Source organism: Gadus macrocephalus, chromosome 3 (genome assembly GCF_031168955.1).
Source record: "Gadus macrocephalus chromosome 3, ASM3116895v1".
Taxonomy (NCBI): Eukaryota; Metazoa; Chordata; class Actinopteri; order Gadiformes; family Gadidae; genus Gadus; species Gadus macrocephalus.
In genome coordinates, this window is record NC_082384.1 from 3,791,765 (window position 1) to 3,815,739 (window position 23,975).

General features: G+C 44.5%; 1 protein-coding gene across 2 annotated transcripts; it reads right to left on the minus strand.

The window, feature by feature from the left end:
- Window positions 1–15,632: 15,632 nt before the first annotated feature.
- On the minus strand, window positions 15,633–20,004 carry LOC132453291 (uncharacterized). Of its 2 annotated transcripts, XM_060046122.1 has the most exons (13): window positions 19,654–20,004; window positions 19,126–19,267; window positions 18,738–18,960; window positions 18,512–18,638; window positions 18,083–18,216; window positions 17,918–18,043; window positions 17,671–17,761; window positions 17,332–17,448; window positions 17,174–17,249; window positions 16,847–17,098; window positions 16,376–16,547; window positions 16,091–16,239; window positions 15,633–15,981 (listed from the first exon to the last, which is right to left on the minus strand). In XM_060046122.1, exons 1-13 carry the CDS (start codon window positions 20,002–20,004, stop codon window positions 15,794–15,796), a joined length of 2,148 nt encoding a protein of 715 aa, XP_059902105.1. In that variant the 3' UTR covers window positions 15,633–15,793. The 2 variants fall into 2 exon arrangements, with proteins under 2 accessions (XP_059902105.1, XP_059902104.1); XM_060046121.1 differs by having other exon boundaries at window positions 17,918–18,216.
- Between the last annotated feature and the right edge of the window lie 3,971 nt (window positions 20,005–23,975).

The following is a 23,975-nucleotide window of genomic DNA, read 5'->3' on the forward strand; positions in this document are numbered from 1 at the left end:
GAAGCCTGCATCTCTGGTGGATTATGCCGCCGCATTATGTGGAGGTATTATGAAACGCTAATAGTGCATGTAGATACTTCACAAATGATACTAAAAATGCCTCACATCGCATATAAGGAGGATTTGACCCTTTAGTAAAGAAATACTTCCGAATATGCAAATGCTCACAAAAGAATTAGGGCTTAACAGATTTGACTCACTCAAACAATGGCCTGTGCCTTTTTTTTCCCAGGATGCAACTGTCCATCAGCTTGTAGGATTAGGGCTGTTTTTGACAATGTGTTGAATCAAAAAGGGGACAAAGAGGCACTTCCTTTATTACGAGGATATGCCGATGAATGTTCCCCATATAATCCTGACAAATGCTTCAAGCTTGAAATAAAGGGAGAAGGACAGGGGGAAGGCCTGACATTGCCCTCTATAGTCAAATCATGGCCACTGCAGTTTTGTAGTGTATATCTCATCTTTCCCAGCTGCCTTCGTTTTCTGACACCTTTTAGAGCTTCTTTAATTTATTTTCATACCTCAAGTTCTTACAGCTGTACTTCAACATGATTACTTTACTTAAAGCAGCACTATTTCGATTTTCTCTCTTGTGCTCACTCTAGGATGTTGTTGGGTCTTACAACCTCATTCTCACTTTCCACCAACTGTCAGTTACAGTCTGAGATTCCCTAAAAGTTTAGTAGAATAAAATGAATTATTAAGAAATATCTAATGGATTGACAGTGAACGGGCCTGTTTTATTAGTGAGAATTTTTCTATATAATTGCAGTAGAGAAGATACATAGGGGTAAATACTTTTTCATGCAAGCAATACAATAAGCGTTTTAACTAGAGAGAAGGTGTAATAACAGCTATCTGAATCAAGCAGTATTAATATTTCCATCCTAAATCCTATCCTATAGGTCCAGGAGAGAGAATATAGTCAATCCTTTTTATATTATCTTTGAATGTATGTGAAATAGATTGGTAATTTTTGCTTTTTTTTAGCAATTTGGCCCAATTGCTAAAGAAGCCGTCGACCGGTGCTGGTGGGCCAGCAGGAACGAGCAGGGATGGGATCCAAATGCAGAGGAAACGGAAAAAAGGCTTTTGATAAAGAAACTCAAAATATCTGTTCATAAAACAAATTGGGAACCACAAGGAATATGGGACATGACAAAAACAAATGAGCAAGGGACAAGGGAACCAAGTAGGGACTTATACATACATACATACATACATACATACATACATACATACATACATACATACATACATACATACATACATACATACATACATACATACATACATACATACATACATATATATATATATATATATATATATATATATGGAATTTATATGGGGAGAGACTGAGATCAGGAAATGAGGTGCAGGTGGGAGGAATGAAATTAATTAATAATATATATTTTTAAAAGGTTCCGGCTCACGAATATTTATTTTGAGACTGTTGGTAATTAGTCTTGTGTCTATCTGAAAGAAAGGGGGTCTATCTACCGATATTATACCAGAAACCGGTGTGAGCAATCATAATCAATAGGCTGTCAATAAAATATAAAACGATTCCTTATTCGATTAGCGTACCGTTTTTGGCTTGTTTAACAAAGCTTGAAACATATATTAAAGATTTAGGCCAAAAATATTACCTAACCCTAACCCTAACTGTCCGTCCACACCAGAAGCGAATTGAGCGACCAAATCGCCGGAAGTCATTCACTTTCTATGGGCAAGAGCGACCAAAGCGACCAAAGCGACCAACGCTACCAGCGGCCAAAGTTGAGCGACCAGAGCGTCAAAAAGGAGTTGAAAACTTTTTAACTTTATGCAAATGACTATTATTCGCTTCAGCGACCAAACACTGACAGCCAATCGGAATGTAGACGCTCTTCGCTTGCGTGGATCCCAGGGAACATCGGCAGGCACTTGGTTCCTACCTACCTTTATTCACTCACTGAACAAAATGTCGGCTGAAGTATTAATCGCGGCTGTAACTGGGCACCCGGTGTTGTACGAACCCACCCTTTTTCAGTTCAGAGATCGAAACGCCATAGTGGTTTGGATATCAAGTGATGATAAGCGGGAGAATTTATAGGCTACATCTAGAACGTTCGTATTTAAGCGGGAATCATTATAATTTGCTCTACATGCCACCAATCTAACCAACCAATCGCGTGTAGCATGCTTTAAACAAAACCGTCACATAAACAAACTAATCGACAAGACGAGGGATAAATGACAAGGGATATATCTCTTGTCTTTTATCCCTCTATTCCCCACTATTCACGGAGCCTGAGGTGAATAATTTTTAATTAAATAGTCTAGATAGATAGATAGTCAAGTCTTTATTAATACCAAACTACACAAATCGTCGGGAATCCATTTAGGTGGTTCGTTCCACACAGGACAGTAGCCTACAAGACCACACAGAACAAGTCTGACTGGACATACACACAATACATCACATTAAAACTAGACACGCGTTGATAGATAGATAGACAGAAAGACCTAGATAGATAGATATGTTCCATTATTTGCCTTGCGGAGCCAACCAGTCCTGTGCACGTATGCAAATTAGCCATGTGCGCTAACGTCTATTTGTTTTGAATGCGACGAATGAGTGCAGATCATGATTTGCAGATCCAGATCAGTGAAACATATTTCAACTACTACAGCACGCAGGGTTTTTTGTTCTCGGTTGTAATTAGCCTACATTTTAGGATTTTTATATTGGGGGGAATCACTGTCCTACTTGTTGTCGAAGCACTTTATCGAACAAGCAAAACCGTCTCGGCAATATGGCCAAGGTGTATGGGAGAGTTCAATATTTGATATGGCTGTCTGTAGGGCCTACTAAACGCATACGGCTCCTTTAAATGCGTCTGCATAATTGAATTGTACGTCATGAGCGACTTGAGCGACCAAAGCGTACAGAAAAATTCGCAGCGAAAATTCGCAGCGACCAAAGCGTCTTTGACGCTTTGGTCGCTCCTGGTGTGGACGTACAGTAACTGTCCGTCCACACCAGAAGCGAATTGAGCGACCAAATCGCCGGAAGTCATTCACTTTCTATGGGCAAGAGCGACCAAAGCGACCAAAGCGACCAACGCTACCAGCGGCCAAAGTTGAGCGACCAGAGCGTCAAAAAGAAGTTGAAAACTTTTTAACTTTATGCAAATGACTATTATTCGCTTCAGCGACCAAACACTGACAGCCAATCGGAATGTAGACGCTCTTCGCTTGCGTGGATCCCAGGGAACATCGGCAGGCACTTTGGTTCCTACCTACCTTTATTCACTCACTGAACATAATGTCGGCTGAAGTATTAATCGCGGCTGTAACTGTGCACCCGGTGTTGTACGAACCCACCCTTTTTCAGTTCAGAGATCGAAACGCCATAGTGGTTTGGATATCAAGTGATGATAAGCGGGAGAATTTATAGGCTACATCTAGAACGTTCGTATTTAAGCGGAAATCATTATAATTTGCTCTACATGCCACCAATCTAACCAACCAATCGCGTGTAGCATGCTTTAAACAAAACCGTCACATAAACAAACTAATCGACAAGACGAGGGATAAATGACAAGGGATATATCTCTTGTCTTTTATCCCTCTATTCCCCACTATTCACGGAGCCTGAGGTGAATAATTTTTAATTAAATAGTCTAGATAGATAGATAGTCAAGTCTTTATTAATACCAAACGACACAAATAGTCGGGAATCCATTTAGGTGGTTCGTCCCACACAGGACAGTAGCCTACAAGACCACACAGAACAAGTCTGACTGGACATACACACAATACATCACATTAAAACTAGACACGCGTTGATAGATAGATAGACAGAAAGACCTAGATAGATAGATATGTTCCATTATTTGCCTTGCGGAGCCAACCAGTCCTGTGCACGTATGCAAATTAGCCATGTGCGCTAACGTCTATTTGTTTTTAATGCGACGAATGAGTGCAGATCATGATTTGCAGATCCAGATCAGTGAAACATATTTCAACTACTACAGCACGCAGGGTTTTTTGTTCTCGGTTGTAATTAGCCTACATTTTAGGATTTTTATATTGGGGGGAATCACTGTCCTACTTGTTGACGAAGCACTTTATCGAACAAGCAAAACCGTCTCGGCAATATGGCCAAGGTGTATGGGAGAGTTCAATATTTGATATGGCTGTCTGTAGGGCCTACTAAACGCATACGGCTCCTTTAAATGCGTCTGCATAATTGAATTGTACGTCATGAGCGACTTGAGCGACCAAAGCGAACAGAAAAATTCGCAGCGAAAATTCGCAGCGACCAAAGCGTCTTTGGTGTGGACGTACAGTAACAAACTAGTCTTTGGTCATTTTAAAGTTTACATGTTTAGTTTCACTTATCGATCTGCGTTTGAGTGGCAGGGAAAAGCAACGACAGGGACAGCGCTCTAAGATTCTTAAACCTCTGAAGGAAGACACTGCAGGCCACTTGCTCAATATCTAAGCATTCAAATGCAATTGCATTTCTATCCTCATTGGAAACAATTGAAAAAAGGCTCCGGCCCTGTCAAATAAATGCTATGTGGACAATGGCTTCAAGATGGTGACCTTACTATTGGGAGACTTAAAACCCAGCATGGGGGAGTCCTTCCTGCCAGCCAGGTTGCCTTACCCTATAGGTGACTTGACCTGGAGTCTTTATGATGGGGAGAAGGATGAGAAGGTTGCAGTACGCCCCATCACCTCCGCCTCTGGGAATTGGGAGAACAGGAGTCTGGTTGGTGGGCTGCCTGGTTCTCACTGGCAGTTGCAGTGTTTTCCTGACTCCGATCAGACGGTTCTTCCTCTCTAGGGGACTAAAGCCCTGAATGCCCCGTCACAGACACCTGAGCTTCGTACAACGGGGCAGATTGGGAGAGGCTTCTAGCCGTTACCCACATCTGGCTCTCCGGGTTCTGACCTTCTGGGCTACCCAATACCGTCCAAATAGTGGGGAATCTATTGCCGCTTTTCCACCGCACATGTAGCTCGACTCGACACGACTCGACACGACACGACTCGACACGGTAGCAGCACGGGTGCTTTTCCACCGCAAATAGTACCTCCTGGACGTGGGCGGGGTCGGCTGCGCGAAAGGGCCGTGACGTATTTGTGTACGGGACGCAAACAACACATACGCAACCCACACATGGACAGAACCCACATAACAACAATGGAGGACATCGATCGCATTACTATTATTAGCTGGCATGTTGAAGAAGTTGGAGAAGTGGAACATGTTGGCTGCGCGCTGCTATGGATGTTACCAGCATGGTTGCCATGTCGCTCTCGTGACTTCGTCACACTCTCTGGCCAATCAGTCGCCGGCCGTCTGCCGACGTCACCTTTTAGCATCGGCTCAGCTCGCTTGGAACCTAGAGCGAGTAGGTACTAGAAAAAGCAGCCACTTCAGGTACCAGATACCATGGTACCGCGGTGGAAACGCAAAAAATGCGAGCTGAGTCGAGTCGTGTCGAGTCGTGTCGAGCTGGTACCATGCAGTGGAAAAGCGGCATATCCCTACTAGTAGAGGGACTGGGAGATTGGGGACTACACCAGCAGTCAGGCTGGCCCCTTAGGTTCTGGGTCTGGATGAGGGCCGTGGGGTAGTCCTTGGCGTCTCCATGGACACAGGACACCAGAATCCGTTGGAATGACAACCGTCCGACATACGCTGGGTGGACGAGGGTTACTGCACTACCAGAGTTGAGCTGCTACTGGGTCTCCTTATACGACCCACAGGTTGTGAGGGACGGCCGTGGCTGAGTAGGGGCATCTGAGCGTTCGGCTGAGGGCATGGGTACATCTCGGGCTGGGCAGCCCCAGGAGATGTGGCCGTCTTGTCTAGAAATGACGCAGCGACGAGAATCCTGGTTGTTGCCAGGCCGCTGTCAAGGCGAGAAACCGGGTGGGGTCTGGCTTGCCAGCTAGTCCCTTTCTCCAGGCTCTCGTTAGGTTCTCGACTCCACATAATTGGCCCTTAGTACCTCAGGTTTGCTGGTGCAAATCATCACCACTGGCACCTGCTGGTTCTCCAACAGATCCACCAGCCTGTTCAAAGTGTGTTGGCTGGTTTGGGCAGCATACTGGTTAGACTCTGAAGGCAATGCTTGAATGCAACGGTCCATCACAAGTCTGTTGATGATGGGGGACCGTTCCCGCCCGTAAGCCAACTCTGGGTCAGGTGAGCGAGGTTGGCTACCTGGGCCCGGGCAGGCTGATTGGGATCGTATTTCCATGCATGCAGGGATGCCTTATCAATAGTGGGTGAGGATGGCAGTTTTGAGGCTAGTATGAATAGCTGCGTCTGATGCTGTCAGACTTCCCCACACACTATGGACCTCCCCACAAAAAAAAGGCCCGGATCCCACCCCAATCAGCCACTGGACTCTTTTCCCAGGCGGCCGTTTGCTCGAAAAGTTCTAGATAGGCCATTTTCAGTAGAAAGCTTCATCAGCACTTCCTGGGGAGCCCTAGTTGGCTGACTGGGAGATTAGGTTCTCTGGCACCACTCCCTGAGGGGGGCCTGGAGATGAGCAGGGCAGCCTAAGCATCCTCCATTGTACAGGGGGTACAACTAGCCTGCTATCTGTTTCCACCCCCAACTCCACGTAATAATATACTATAAAGATAGCCCTACAGGAAGTGATGTAATCAGGTGACCTAGGGGTCAAGGACACTTGAGAGTGAGCTAGACACCTGGGGTCCCTTTTATATGAAGGAGGGCCTCAAGGATATGCAATATTCAATTTGGGGGCTCTAGCCATACAGGAAGTGATTCACAAAGCATCATCAAATTTGCCATTGAAACACATGGTAATACCGAAACTATCTTAAAATGTAAGACACACAGTGTCAGTCATTTATGCACGTGCTCCCTTGTTCATCATTGACAGAACCTCCTCATGAATGACTGATATGTAGGATTCCAAGTCCATCATTGGCCACAACTAGAAAATGCACGTTAACGTGTCGTGGCGTGTTTACACAACATACGCTATTTGGGAAATAACACCACCTGCGTTCGCATCAAAGTGGAATGTTCACATAGTGCTTACGGGAGAATGGCAAAAACATTTTACCCCTTTAATTTTCTAAGTTGGGTTCTTACAGTAACAGTGAAAAAATGGCATAGATTGCAATGTTTATAATATTTTAATAATGATCATCAGATATTCACAGGGTATCTATGGATATCTATGGATATTGTAGGGTTTATGTTTTATTATTATATTGAATTGGAAATGCTTATAGCTCAGCCCCTGATTGCACAAACAGAGACTCTGGTACTATTTCCCCATAGAGAACGCTATAAGCCAAAGTCAAATTCAAACGATCAGTCCCGTCGCCCCGATGGAGGAAAATCTCTGATACTTGGAATGCATGCCTTATTTGACTTGCAGAACATTTTTGCCTCTTGGACCCATAATGCCCGTCCGGATAGACTTTTCTGTACAGTGAATCTTTGCTAAAATGTGAAGGAATTTTGATTGCATAAAAAATGGCACGATCAATATTCTATAAATCACATTGTCCACTACAGAAGTTGCAAGGAACTGGAAACTTGACTCAAATTGATCTTCACCACTCGAGGAGACTTTTCTCATTTCCCCAAGTGTAGTAATATCTGTAGAAAGTTTAAAGAAAACTTTTAAGGGACCATAGTGGTTCTGTTTGATACATAATGGAAGGTGAAAGGCAGATATTTCACGCAATCATCATATAGTGCCTTTCCAAGGTCGACATTCCAGATGGTTCTGTGTAACAAACCATCTGGCACCGTCTGGTCAGGTTATGACAACCTATAAAAGGGGAAATTCAGAACATTGCATTTGCATTTACACGCCCTTTCAGATAGGTCCCATTCCAGTTAGCCATGTAACACAAGAAATTGACCAGTGGAAGATATGTGTAAACCAAACTGCATAACCTGACCCTACGCCCACCTGTCGAAAAAGGAGAAAATCGTTTTTGACAACATTTTCAATAAATACATAAAAACTTTGATTTTTTTTAAAGTGTGTGTGGATACTTTGCCAATAGGTTTAATAATTATTAAAACCAACTATGTTTTAATATTAATAATTGGTTTACATAAGCCAGCCAATCACAAGTTGAAGAGCTATGTAGCCATAAAGGAAGAGGAACCAGCATTGAAACTGTACGCTAACCACAGGCGGCCTACCTGCTATTTGTGTCACAAGCACTTCCTGTAATGTTTAACTGGCAGTTGTTTGATAGCGCTAGAGCCAAATATCTGAAGGTCTGGTGAGTGCACACATTCATTCTTTTGAGAAAAAACAATCTTAACAAAGCAAACTTTTGAGTCATTTGTATTTTCATGATGTCATTATGATTAAGTTATGTACATCTGCACCAGTGATGTATTTAAGTGTTTGTTTGGTATCATGATCGTATCCTTTCCTGTCTAGCAGATGCTCCAGACATGAGTACCATTCTCTTCTCCTCCCTGCTGCTGTCTGTGGTGTTGGCCTCAGCGCCACCAACCCTTGATACTGACGAGGATCTGCAGAAGACCGGCTTCGGTCGTCCACCCCCTCGCCATGGCCTCAGGCTGCTGAAGTGGTACGTTAAAGCGTGCCTGGATAACAACATGGAGGCTCTGTGCGACCCCGTCGCCGGAGAATACGGATTCCACCCGTTTGGCAACGAGGAGGACCTGCTGCCCAGGCTTCCAGATGGGCAGCCATTGGGATACTTCACCATCGGCAACCTCCACTCACCCCACGCAGAGGACCTGCCGTATGATGTGAGGAAGGACTACGACCCCAATGACCCTCTGAGCAACGAGGACAGAGTACTGGTCAAGTACAACAAGAACACCCAGCATGTCTCTGACATCTTCATCTCCGAGCATTACAACAAGACTAGGACCTACATCATCGGCCCCAAACTCCTTGCCTTCCTCAGGCAGCTAACGCACCACTTTTACATAGAAATGTGACGTGTTAGCTCTAGGTTATGTTTAACTGCATTTTCTTTGTCTGTGTGAAGCTTTTAACATTCATAATCAATTCTGAATCATTTGCTGAACTCATCAGTTTTTCAATTTAATTGTTTCATAAATTCACAAATTTTAAGATCACATATGCAATGAAAAACTTTAAAGGGAACGTTTTAGGGGAACAGACTTTATTTTTGTTTGCGCTCGTTAAAAGTAACACATGAACAGCTGGTGCGCTAGATGAGTGAGGCTCAGCTTCATTTTAGGATCTTTGTGGTGATTGGTTTGGAAATGAAACTCAGATGCCTGAAAAACCAATACCATTGTTTTGCTACCTTATTCCGTAATGGGTAATAGTTAGCGTATAATCATTTTAAGCAATAACAATTTGAAAAATACAAATCCTCACATACAATGACAAGTGTTTGTGCTTTTATTTATGCAGTTATATACATATCTGTATATTCCTTTATCAACCATTCAACTAACAGAGTTCAATGTGATATTATTAGACATTTATATGTAATGATGGTTTTGTAGTACATCATATGTATTTCCATTGGTTTCAGACGAACTGGGAACAGATGGAGAGGAAATGATACGAAAAAGAACAGTAATAATACAAATGTATTGCATTAATAAAGCACTTGTTGATGCACTCTGGTTGCATTATTAATATTTAGTTCTAGCCCCTGAATGCCCGCCCACTTTAGAAACTGTTCTGTGCTTCAGGAATTATGAATTTAGTCAAAGACATAAAAAATGGATTGGAAGAAAAAGGAGCCCAGGATTATCAGGCCAGAACTTTAAAGTGAGCGTGTGTGTGTGTGTGTGTGTGTGTGTGTGTGTGTGTGTGTGTGTGTGTGTGTGTGTGTGTGTGTGTGTGCGTGTGTTTGTGTGTGTGTGTGTGTGTGTTTTGACCTTTGACATGGTCTCTGCCTCTTGTCATTAGTTTGTATATTGGGGAGGAGCCCATGTTCAGACCCCCTTGTTCATGTATACTGGATTATCTAGAAGGATTTGGTATAATGCACTGTGAAAAAATTTCAGGAACATTTGCTTTTGGCTCTGCATAACATAGTTAGATAAAAAGAAAGCCAACCCTAGAGTGAACTTAACTAACCTGCAACGTGACCCCAGTCAGGCAATGGGAGGGGTGACTTCCATGTTCCGTAGGCCTCAACCAATAGGCAGAGGAGGCTCTAGCCCCGCCCTCAGGCAGGGAGCCTGCAGCCACCCTGGCAGTGCTAACCCTGCCGTGAATCTAATGCCGCTTTTCCACCGCACATGTAGCTCGACTCGACACGACTCGACACGACACGACTCGACACGGTAGCAGCACGGGTGCTTTTCCACCGCAAATAGTACCTCCTGGACGTGGGCGGGGTCGGCTGCGCGAAAGGGCCGTGACGTATTTGTGTACGCGACGCAAACAACACATACGCAACCCACACATGGACAGAACCCACATAACAACAATGGAGGACATCGATCGCATTACTATTATTAGCTGGCATGTTGAAGAAGTTGGAGAAGTGGAACATGTTGGCTGCGGCGCTGCTATGGATGTTACCAGCATGGTTGCCATGTCGCTCTCGTGACTTCGTCACACTCTCTGGCCAATCAGTCGCCGGCCGTCTGCCGACGTCACCTTTTAGCATCGGCTCAGCTCGCTTGGAACCTAGAGCGAGTAGGTACTAGTAGGTACAAAAAATGCGAGCTGAGTCGAGTCGTGTCGAGTCGTGTCGAGCTGGTACCATGCAGTGGAAAAGCGGCATAAATGCGCTTTTCCACTGCATGGTACCAGCTCGACACGACTCGACTCAGCTCGCATTTTTTGCGTTTCCACCGCGGTACCATGGTATCTGGTACCTGAAGTGGCTGCTTTTTCTAGTACCTACTCGCTCTAGGTTCCAAGCGAGCTGAGCCGATGCTAAAAGGTGACGTCGGCAGACGGCCGGCGACTGATTGGCCAGAGAGTGTGACGAAGTCACGAGAGCGACATGGCAACCATGCTGGTAACATCCATAGCAGCGCCGCAGCCAACATGTTCCACTTCTCCAACTTCTTCAACATGCCAGCTAATAATAGTAATGCGATCGATGTCCTCCATTGTTGTTATGTGGGTTCTGTCCATGTGTGGGTTGCGTATGTGTTGTTTGCGTCGCGTACACAAATACGTCACGGCCCTTTCGCGCAGCCGACCCCGCCCACGTCCAGGAGGTACTATTTGCGGTGGAAAAGCACCCGTGCTGCTACCGTGTCGAGTCGTGTCGTGTCGAGTCGTGTCGAGTCGAGCTACATGTGCGGTGGAAAAGCGGCATAATAAGAGGCCTGTAGAGTTGGGGGTGGGGGGGTAAATATCAACAGCCTGCAGTTTTCTCTCCTATTTGGCTTCGATAATGTTAGAACACCTCAAATAATTTACTTTAACCCAACGTGACTCCAGGATACAGTGGCTCCAGGATCCATGGTCAGTTAGGGTAAGGGTTCTTGTGCCTCGATGTAGGCGTTGGACATGGGGGATGGTAGTTTTCGGCTGGGAGTGGACCCCCACCTGACTACCTGTGGCCATATTTGCCATTACCCGCTTAACATTTTGAACTACAAAGCTGTGTTCCCTACAACAGGATATATATTATAATAACGTTTTTGAATGTAATTCTGTTTTGTATCATTTACTTTCATATTTATTGATCATGTTAAACAATGTAAAATTAATTAGGCTACCAAAACAGCAATATGAAAAATGTATCTATGATCTAGGGATTGATTAACGATGACATGGGGATGTCTGAGGGAACCGCAGTATGCAGTCAACTGATTCTTCAATGCAAACCTTGTTAAAACTTGAGATTGTGTTTGGCATCATAGGTGCAAAGGCACCCACCAGCCATGCCCTTCAACTGACTCACTGGCGCATTTCCACCGGCGGGTGCGAGTCGGTTCGGAGCCGTATTGAGCCGTACTCATCTCGCATTACTCCTCCATTGGGGTACTGAGACGTCTCAAAGGGTGCAAACAAGTTCGAGCTACACACGCTGTCCGTTGATTGGGCTGAGGCGTGCTGGGCCGAAGTGTAACCGCTGGTGGAAATGCACCACATGTGGACAAGAGCACCCCCAGCATCACCCTCGAAGCACCTCACACCTCCAGACGCACAAAAGAAACCAAAGAATGAGAGCCCTGCTATAAACCAGAGGTGGCTCAGCAGACGGGCCACGTGAGAGCACACTGCAAAGGATAAGGTACGTATGCCTACTAATGGCTAGCACCTTGCCCAGCGATGGCCTAGTGGTGGGCCAACCTGTCTCCTAGCCCAGCGATGGTGCGACACCCTGGCACGGAGGATGCTTTGTCACAGGTTAATGTTCTGCCTTTTGAAAGACTCATTTCACCACTTAAACCCGCCTCCTGTTTTTAATCTGTCACCCTTGCCTTTGGACATTTAGAGCCAACATTCTCAGGCTGGATCCAGAATATTTAAAGATAACCCAACTGCTTTTGATTCATCTTGGGCATAGGCAGAGATGAATATGTTAAATTGATCCTCATGCCATTCCCTTGACCATGACATGGAGAGTTAACTTCATTTCATTTGTACCTCAATAGCAATTCCATTCACACTTTCTGCCCAAATCCATTTCCCGCTGTTCCAACACAGAGAGGTAGCCATAAGAACTCAACAAACCAGTACCCTGCCCCTTTAAGACTGCTTTCACTCCAAACAATGGGACGTAACGGCTTTTTCCGTCGGTAGTGTCACCGCCGTTTGTCTGGCGCTGGAACAGCAGATGATACGAAGGATGGACGGAGAGTCAGTCAACCTATTGGAACCCAATACGGGGATGGCAATTTATACCCTTTATGGCAGGGGTCTCAAACTCAATTTACCTGGGGGCCGCTGGAGGCAGATTCTGGGTGAGGCTGGGCCGCATCGAGTTTTCCACAAAAAAGTACAAATATCAAGCTTTACTATTAACAGTTCTGTAACATGAATGCTTTTTTGAACATGAATGGCTCTTTTGAACATGAACGACTTTAAAACATGAACCTTTTTCAGAACATGATGTGTCCTTCTGAACATATGGCTTTTCTTGCCTACTCCTTACTGCCAGAGACCTGGCAGCGCTTCCTCTCACACTGCTCCTGCAGTGTGTAAATATATATATATATTTTTTTTTTTTATAAAGCTTGCTGCGCCCAACAACCTTGCGAAGACGGGGTGAAATGTGCAGAAGCATTTTTGTGTGTTAGGGCTTTGACTTTTGCCCAAAAATCATATTCGATGTTCGTTTGTTTATTAATATTAATATTCGAATATATTCGAATACTTATTAATAATATTTTGACCATTAAATGCCTTCAGTAAGACCTGGATTGGGCTTCGCGAGGTTTGTTTACCGGCGTTGCTATGGTTACCGGTCTTGCGTGTTCCAACGATTTATTAGGTTTCTAATAAATCGCTGTCTAATCAATACTTCATTCACTGCCTCTTCCGTGGTCATTACAATATTATGAATAGACTGTCGGGTTCTCCGACGTCTCTCCCTCTTGGCCTGCCCATAACAAGATCGAAATACATCAGAGGAGTCACACAGGAGAGAACCCGGTCAGGTGCATGGTGTTTGGAAAGAGATACACACAGAAAGGGCGTATCTCCAGCGCACACAGACTTGGGAGAAGCCATACCGTTGGCCTAGCACATTTCACCTCCGTCTTATGCAAGGTTTTTGTGCGCAGCAAGCTTTATAAATGAGGCCAACGGGCAAGTGCAGCGACTCGGCAAAAAAATTAAATAAATAATAATAATAATAATTAAAACGTGCGGGCCGCACTAACACTTAAAGCCCATGGTGCAGGTTAACCGGAAGTTTTGATTAATGGGTACATAAAGCACTCAAAATATGTATATAAAGTTAGAAATGTCTCCAAAATGGTGTTAAAGTCCAGTTTTTGTAGTTTTTGGTTAGTAACGGTTATTTTTTACGCAATTTGGCGATGACGTCACGTAAGGTAGACGCATACTAGAACTAGCATTATGGCGGACGGGGATGAGGAAGAGGTAGCAAGACCCACTGTCAACATTTATGATGGCCCACAGCCATATAATTTCGAACCGGTTAGGCGTATGAGGGGAAATGAGGAAATACCGAGAGCCGATGGCCGTCAAAGACAAATAAATGCATGGTCAGAGGAGAATGAGTGGAGAGTTGGTGAAGTGTCCTGGTGAGTTGCTACCATTTAGAAACGCAGCAAGGAGCGCTGGAGCTAGTAGTCTATGAACAGCAGTGCATACAATAACTTATTTATTTTTACTGTCAGTGAATAGCATCGAATGAAAGTCAACGTTTTCTTTATATCTAGTGACAGTGATTGTCATTGGCTCAGATAAGTACCCTAAACTTAGTCAGAAGATCCAGAAATAGAAGGCATATTATGCCTTCTATTTCTTCTAAATATGGGCTAGCTTGACAGTCCCACCTGTGAACCCCTAGTGTTTATTCTAAGCTTTTACCTTTCTCCGGTGAAAATGTTGTTTGCAAACGTAGCCGACGCCGAGTAGGCTGGTTATGTCTTCAGTGTGATTATTTTTGATAGTGCTAACTCGTTTTCCTCGTGATTGATTGTCATTGAAACTGTCAGGGTACCGCTTACCGGGAGAGAGCAGTAAGCGTGTCTGTGTCGCTGTGTTTGGCAGGTGTCTGTGTGGGCGGTGTCGTCCCATGGAAACTGTGGTGGAGAGCTTGTGTTGTAGGGAGGTGAGCGCGTTTTGGTCGCTGGTCGAGGAGCTCACCCCGCGGCCAGCAGATATAACGTGCCTAACGCAGCATCCTGGATTTGAGGCATGCTGCCTGAATCCGTTTGTGCTAAAAATAGCATACACACACTTCAGGCAGGATCATGGTCCCCTTCAAGCCAGCACGCACGAGTATGTTCATGGTTTATGTTTACTTTACAAATCTTTTTACACTGAGTCATTTGAACCAACAGTTATAGGTGACAGGAGATGTGTTGCATACACAATAAACATGCATAAGAAACAGGCTTAAAATGACGTTTCCAACCTACTTACAGAGTTTTAAACTTAAGAATCGTTCCTACTTATCCCTAGGCAATACCGGTACAGTGCGTACAGGCAAGCTATACGCTGGGCTTATGGCGTTTTAGGGAGGAGTATAAGGAAGCCTCTACCCTCGTGTGGTTTCAACCATCAGACAGCAATTCCAGAATGATGACCAGACGTATCAGGGCTTTCAATGGCCTTGTTTGGATGAAAATGAATAAAAATAATAGTTATGCTTATTCTGTTGTGATCATTCAATTGCCCTTAAAAGGTTATAAAGTACACAGAACACATGCATTTTGGATAAAAAAAAGTTGATTGGCATTGCTTGTAATGGTTACTGAACAAAGACACAGGTTGGAATTAAATCTATATAAAAAAATGGTTAGGCACAAAACATACAAGGAACACTGATGAAGGGCTAGACCCGCAATGTTTAATTCTAATTCATTCTGCAATAGTGTAGTCATACCCGAGGGTCAGTTGATGGTTCTCTTTCTCTCACACACACACACATGCACACTATTTCATGCATGCATACATGCAGTGATACATGCAAAAGCACATCAAGCAGACACAGTGAGCTCAGACAACACCGCACACAGAGGTTGACAAGGCACAGGTAAAATGATTACCAAATTATTTTGAATTATATACAAAGAAATTTCATGCAAATAATAACAACTAAATCATTGGACTTGTCCGTGGAAAAAAATAATAATGTGAAATTAGGTTTTCTTGAAGCGTGACTGCCGGGCTAGGTAGAGGCTGATGGCCTCCTCCTTAGGAATCTGTTCGAAGGATTTGGCGATGGGGGCGGGTGCATCGGAGGACAAATTGGTGCCAACTTCTCGAAGAACCGCGGGTGAATTGGCGTAGCTCTCCCGAAGGGCCTTCATTAATGATGTTGCATAACCTGCAGACATAATAATAATAATAATAATAATATTACTTTATAAAGATCATTGTCACTGATCACTCGTGCGCCATCTCAAAATATGATAGAACTGCCTGACACTGCTTACCGTATGAGGCTGCCTCTTTGATGGGACGCACCACATGGGCACCTTTTCTGAAGCGCGGATACCGCACGCAGTACTTCTCCGTCCCGTCACTTCTCCGTGCTGTCTCGCGATTGGCATTGTGATTATAATGCAGCGCCGCTAAGAGAAGCCTACAAAATAACACATTTGAGAAAACCTTTGAAACTTGGTGTATGACAAAATACTACAATAGGCACGTTAATAGGTACTATTATTACTATAAAAGGCATAATAATTGGCAGTGTTATTCCATTGGATAGCACTGACCTGCTATACATCCCAAGGTATGAAAACCCTGTGTGCTTGGGCGCGAAGTGCAAGATGAGGGAGTGGTAAGCCTCAAGGGAGAAGGTCTGGTGCTGTGGAGACAGCTGACGGACATCTTTCAGCAAGGCAGCCCTCATCATTATGTTCTCCAACTTGACTGCTGCCAATGAGCCTGAAAAGACCAAGACAGGTAGGCAGGGAGGCAGACAGACACACAGACGGAAAACGTACAAATAGACATTAGACAGGAAGATGGATACAGACAGAATTCCTTTTTGAAATGGAAACACATGAAATTGTCCTGCATATGAATTATAGCAAACATAAACAGTAAACAGAATGTTATGAGATTGCCAGGGAATGAAAAAACAATTTCATCACAAAGGTCACATGTCAAAGCATCCAGACAATTACTCAAAGACAGCAAATAAAACAAAACTATGTAGAGCGTGCATAATACCAGTACTGTACCTGGGTCCAGCCACTCTTTGTTGCGCTGATCTCCGTCTAGAGGGCCATGGGCACAACTGGAGAAGGCAGGGGTGTCATGGTCATGGATGTCCTGGATGTGGTTCACTAAACTTCTCCATTTGGCCTCCATGACCGCTGGGTTGCCATCTGGGGTTGAGGCTGCAGTCCAATAGAGGTGATTCACTATAGCTGGCCTCCACAACTGTAGTTGGTCACACTCTTTGGATGCTGCATCCAATGCCTTCCCCAGACCTGTTTTAGAACAAATGGTATTAATTGATATGCACTAACAAAAACTGCTTCAAGGTTCCAACAATGGATACATACTTTTGGCAATGTGCCACACGTCAAAATAATGCTGTGTCCCTTCAGGGATCAGCTCCTCTCTCACCCATTTGGCAACCTAAGGAGAAAAAAACCACTAACATCCAGCTTCAGTGCAATTCAGATATTTACATTCTATACTGCATTTTTATTGTAAATACCTGGCGATGTCGGTCCGTGATCAGCGTTGCCAAATGCAGGTCGTTTCCCCTCAGCAGGCCAACACTGCGCTTGAGCCCTTCAAGCTCACACCATGAGCTGTTGGGGACCTCTGAGCTCTGCAACATGACATAACAGTGTAAGTGTAGAATGCTGGTGGTGTTGAAGGAGGCGTTAATGAACCGAAGCGTTGCTGGTCCAGGCATTATGATACACTACTCTAGTTAGGCAATACACAATAAAGCTCTATGCATGGTTGTAGTGGAAAGATGTTATATTAAGATACAATCCTTTTACCAAATTGCTGAGTTCATTTCTTTGTCTAATAACATCAGGTTTACCTGAACAAGCTGAACATCCACCACCTTGTTCACTCTGTCCTCTATCAGAGAGTATGACCCATACTTTGCGCAGTGCCCAGGAGAATCTGACCTGGAATTAATTACAATTTATGTTTCAAGTTTTTAAAACCATGGTCTGTAAAGACAATCCACCATGTCAACTGCAAATGCCAACTAAAGCCACCCTACATGATAACAAATAACAAAATCAAAACGTGGAACTGGTCTAGCTCTCACACTGGTTTACCTGCAGTCACCAGCAAGAACTAGCCCGCCATCCATTGCCCGTAGGTCACTAAAATTCTTGGCTTGATCATTCTGCCAGGCCTGAACGATTACAGGGATGGTGTAGCGGCGTTGATGGCGAAAGAAACTGCTGGCACTGATGCACTGCAGGCCAAACAGGGTCAACATTCTTAGTGTCTGTGTGGCCAAACATCCAGTAAAATGAATGGCCCCACTTAACAGGAGGTTGCAGGTTGGCATGTTCCTGTGGAGCATTGGCTGGTTTTGCCAGAAACGGTGGTAGCCACATGATGCACAGACCTAGATATGTAATAAAATAAAATAAAACATTGTAATCAACAGTATATCAGGATTCAATATAGAGTAAGTACTGTACATTACTGGTCAAAGGTTTCATATTTTCAATGAAACACACATGACCAATACAGTATAACACTCAAATATGATGGCATCACAAACCAGCAGACTTAAGCCAGCCTGGTACATACATTGTAAATTAACTGGCAAAACAGTCAGAGCTATCAGATTGTAATTAGATATTCAGATTTTCTAATCAGATGGCCACGTAAACAAAACTGCATAAACAAAACTGTACCTGCTTGATCTTAACAAAAGTTCCTTCCTGCTGCACGATGCTACTATCCGACCTCTCACAACAGGCCGGACAGATGGCAAAAAGGCCCATCAGCTCCTCTTGGCAAACAATGAATTTGTCAATGCAACTACAACAACAAAAAATGAGGGGGAGGGGGGCGGTGTCATTCAAACTAACAAAGCATTGAGCATTCAATATGGTCTATGTTGGTTTTCGATTATCTCACTTGTGGTGGGGGTCACACGTGTAAGGTGGCTCCTCATCAAACAATTCCTCCTCATCCATCGGCTCTTCGGGCACCCACGACAAGTCACTGATGACAGTGGCATTATCATCATCATCGTCGTCAACTGCCTGTTCAGGACTAGCGAGGGGAGTGGAGGTTTGTGGGCTGATTGAAGTCTGTGTGCCCACGCTAACCATCTTGGGCTTCAGGTTAACCTGCACAGCTGTGGCAGAGGCAGTAAACATACCCAAACATATGACAATCATGGCAAATCTAAGCGGCTATGTTTTGGTGTAGGCTATGTATTCATTTCATCAATGTGTATGGAAATGTCCTACTTGCAATGTTTTAGACATAATATCTACCCCTTAAAATACCAAAGATTTACCGTGAGACCATCGGGGGGGCTTCAAATAACATTGTGTCCCAGCGTCAGAAGTGGAGGAGGGCAAGGGCTGATCCCCAGTATCGACACTCTCCACAGTGTCTACACTGGCCACGGTCTCCTGCTGTGAGGCGTCTGTCAACATCTTGCGAAAACAAATATAAAAAAGTATATTAGTATAAAGTATAGTATATATAAGTATATAAAAAAGAAATCACGGTCACGGTCAAATACAGTATATGTGAAAGAAAACCGTAGCAGTCTAGCACTAACACAAAACGCAAACACACTTGTGAAAGCCGCTTGATGATGACGATCACTGATCCAAACACTAGCCATGAAGCTTTCATGACGATATGGACATTTACTTCAGGGCAATTTTGTTTTGGCTCATATTCGTGAAATATGCTCTTCTAATGTCAGACTGATCATGCTTGTAGAGGAGGCTGTGTCAAAGGGAACACGGTATGCAAAATACACAGAGCTAGCTAACGCGCAGCTTGTAATTAGCAGCTATAGCATGATGCTTACCGTGGCAATCTCTCGCTTGCGGCAGACGGTGTCTCTCGACCTCGGGACAGGGCAGGCAGAGTGGTTTGCATGCACAGACGGCACGGCGGTAGGAATTAACTTCGCCGTCCTCTTACTCTTTAAACCAAGTGAGACCATCTTGGCATCCCCTGAGTGGTAATCCTCCTCCTTGAAATGCGCGCTGCATATTCTGGAGTACGCGGTAACAGAGCTAGCTGAAAAATCTGCCCGCCTAAACTTGACAAATTGCACCCAGCTTCGGAGAATCCCTTTGTCCTTGGGGAAGCAATGGACCCTATGTCCACTTTTGCTGGAGTTGTTGCACCCGCCACAAATACAGTAGAAAACCATGTTATCTACTTATATATCTACTCTCTCTCTCTCTCTATATATATATGTTATGCTATGCTATGCTATCCCTCACTATCTATCTATGTTATGTTATGCTATGCTATCCCTCACTATCTATCGATGTTATGCTATTCTATCTATCTATCGATGTTATGCTATTCTATCTATCTATCGATGTTATGCTATTCTATCTATCTATATATATCTAGGCTATCTCTATTTATGTATTTACTTATATAATCTGACACTGTCACTCTCTCACTAGCGGCTTCGGCTGTCGTCCAAAAGCGGAGTACCTTACGTGACGTCATGCAATGCATTGTGGGAGAAATAAGAATCATCGCTAACCTGTGGCTAATAACCACTAATATATCACCTACTTTTCCTAATATTTATATTTTGTGATACCCTACAACATCAAATACAATGGATAATTGTTTAAATGTTTATTACCAACTAGAAAATTGCCAGAAAAGAAGAAAATAGAAACCTGCACCATGCCCTTTAACTTTGATATCAAGTAGGGGGCCACAAAATATCGTCCCGCGGGCCGCGAGTTTGAGACCCCTGCTTTATGGGGATCCGCAATTTAAATACAAGGATAGATCGTAATAATATAATCAGCACAAATCTATATCTACATATATGTATAGTGATATGTATCAAATTGTGTGAGTGTTTAAATATGGTCGCTAGTGTTTACATGTGGTCGATAGTGTTTAAATATGGTCGATAGTGTTTAAATGTGGTCGATAGTGTTTAAATGTGGGCGATAGGGTTTAAATGTGGTCGATAGTGTTTAAATGTGGGCGATAGGGTTTAAATGTGGTCGATAGTGTTTGAATGTGGTCGATAGTGTTTAAATATGGTTGATAGGGTTTAAATGTGGTCGATAGGGTTTAAATGTGGTCGATAGGGTTTGAATGTGGTCGATAGTGTTTAAATATGGTCGATAGTGTTTAAATGTGGTCGATAGTGTTTAAATATGGTCGATAGTTTAAATGTGGTCGATAGTGTTTGAATATGGTCGATAGGGTTTAAATGTGGTCGATAGGGTTTAAATGTGGTCGATAGGGTTTAAATGTGGTCGAGAGGGGTTTACATGTTTAAATGTGGTTGATAGGGTTTACATGTTTAAATGTGGTCGATAGTGTTTAAATATGGTCGCTAGTGTTTACAATGTGGTCGATAGTGTTTAAATGTGGTCGATAGTGTGTAAATGTGGGCGAGAGTGTTTAAATGTGGTCGATAGTGTTTAAATGTGGTCGATAGGGTTTACATGTTTAAATGTGGTCGATAGTGTTTATATATGGTCGATAGGGTTTGCATGTGGTCGATAGGGTTTACATGTGGTCCATAGTGTTTAAATGTGGTCCATAGTGTTTCAATCAGAATCAGAATCAGAATCAGAAAGGATTTAATTGCCAAGAAGGGTTTTACACCAACCAGGAATTTGGCTTGGTGATTAAGGTGCATACATTAAGACAATAACAATGAACAATGAAGAAGATATATGTATATATAACACCATATAAACAAGCAGGAACATAAGCGATCAATTAAAAAAGGATAAAATAGAATAAATAAATTAAAAACTAAAGTAAAAGATACAAGAATTTAAGAATTTAAGATACAAGAATATAAGAATTTACAAATTGGTGATGGGTATGAGTGCCAGAGTCAGTGTCAGTCAGTGGGGGTGGTGGTCCTGGGACTTGTTAAGGAACCCAACTGAAGAGGGGAAAAAACTGTTCAAGTGGCGGGAGGTTTTGGTCCTGATGGACCGCAGCCTCCTGCCAGAGGGGAGAGTTCCAAATAAACTGTGACAAGGATGGGAGGGGTCGGCCATAATCTTGCCTGCCCGCCTCAGAGCCCTGGAGCTGTGCAGGTCCTGGAGGGATGGAAGGTTGCAGCAAATCACCTTCTCCGCAGAGCGTATGATACGCTGCAGTCTGCTCTTGTCCTTAGCCGTAGCAGCAGTGTACCAGACAGTGATGGATGAGGTGAGGATGGACTCAATGATTGCAGTGTAGAAGTGCACCATCATAGTCTTTGGCAGGTTGAATTTCTTCAGCTGGCGCAGGAAGAACATCCTCTGCTGGCCTTTTTTGGTGAGGGACCTGATGTTGAGCTCCCATTTTAGGTCCTGGGTGATGATGGTGCCCAGGAAGCGGCAGGACTCCACAGAGTCGACTGGGGAGCCACACAGGATGATGGGGGTGGATGGGACTGGGTTCTTCCTGTAATCCACAATAATCTCCACTGTTTTTAAAGGGTTAAGCTCCAGGTTGTTCTGGCTGCACCAGGTCACCAGATGGTCAATCTCCCACCTGTAGGCGGACTCATCCCCGCCAGAGATGAGCCCAATGAGCGTGGTGTCGTCCGCGAACTTCAGGAGCTTGACAGACTGGTGACTGGAGGTGCAGCTGTTTGTGTACAGGGAGAAGAGCAGAGGGGAAAGAACACAGCCTTGGGGGGATCCGGTGCTGATGGTCTGGGATTCAGATAAATGTTTCCCCAGCTTCACACGCTGCTTCCTGTCAGACAGGAAGTCTGTGATCCACCTGCAGGTGGAATCGGGCACGTGAAGCTGGGAGAGCCTGACCTGAAGCAGAGCTGGGAGGATCGTATTAAATGCAGAGCTGAAGTCCACAAACAGGATTCTGGCATATGTTCCTGGGGAGTCCAGATGCTGGAGGGTGTAGTGCAGAGCCATGTTTACTGCATCGTCTACAGACCTGTTGGCTCTGTAGGCGAACTGCAGGGGGTCCAGGAGTGGGACGGTTATGGCTTTCAGGTGGGGCAGCACAAGGCGCTCAAATGACTTCATGACCACAGAGGTCAGGGCGACGGGTCTGTAGTCATTGAGTCCTGTGGTCCTTGGTTTTTTGGGGACGGGGATGATGGTGGAGGCTTTGAAGCAGGCTGGCACGTGACAGGTCTCCAGCGAGGAGTTGAAGATGTCCGTGAACACTGGAGACAGCTGGTCGGCGCAGTGCTTCAGGGTGGATGGAGAGACAGAGTCTGGGCCGGCTACTTTGCGGGGGTTCTGACTCTTAAAGAGCCTGTGGACGTCCCACTCCTGCAGGCAGAGAGACGTCACTGTGGTGGGGGAGGTGGGGGACGCAGAGGATTGAAGGTGTGGAGGTCCTGTAGAGCTGGTGGTGGGGGAGTCAGTGGGATGAGGCTGGGAGAAGGTGTCGTGGGGGATGGTGTCAGGCCTGTCCCTTTGCCTATCAAAGCGACAGTAGAACACATTTAGCTCATTTGCAAGGCGCAGGTTGTTGATGTAGCGAGGGGGGGTTGGTTTGTAGTTGGTGATCTGCTTGAGCCCCTTCCAAACAGATCTAGAGTCTTTGGCTGAGAACTGATGTTGGAGCTTCTCAGAGTACTGACGTTTAGCTTCACGCAACGCCTTGCTAAACGCGTACTTTAACTCTATAAACCTTTCTCTGTCCCCACTCCTAAACGCCTCCTCCTTCTGCAGCCGTAGGTACCTGAGTTTGGCTGTGAACCAGGGTTTGTCGTTGTTATAACTCACCCTGGTGCGTGATGGAATACAACAGTCTTCACAGAAGCTGATGTATGACGTCACAGCCTCTGTGTACTCGTCCAGACAGTTGGTGGCAGACCTGAACACATCCCAGTCGGTGCAGTCAAAACACGAAGAAAAGTCTCTGTTTTTCCCCATCAGTAGCTGCAGTTCATCCATTTTATTACACAGTGAGCGCACGTTAGAAAGAAATAATCCAGGTAACGGCGTACGATGTCCGCGCTGACGGAGACGCACTAGCGCTCCAGCTCGTTTCCCTCTCCTCCTGCGCTTCACTGTGTGGACAAGAATGTCCAATATTCCAATGTAAGGGAGCAGAAAAGTTGGGAATAAATCCTCTGGAGTTGTTCCTCTAATAGTCAAAAGCTCTTGACTAGTGTAAGAGCACCGGGTGTTGCATAAAACTGAATTAACAAAC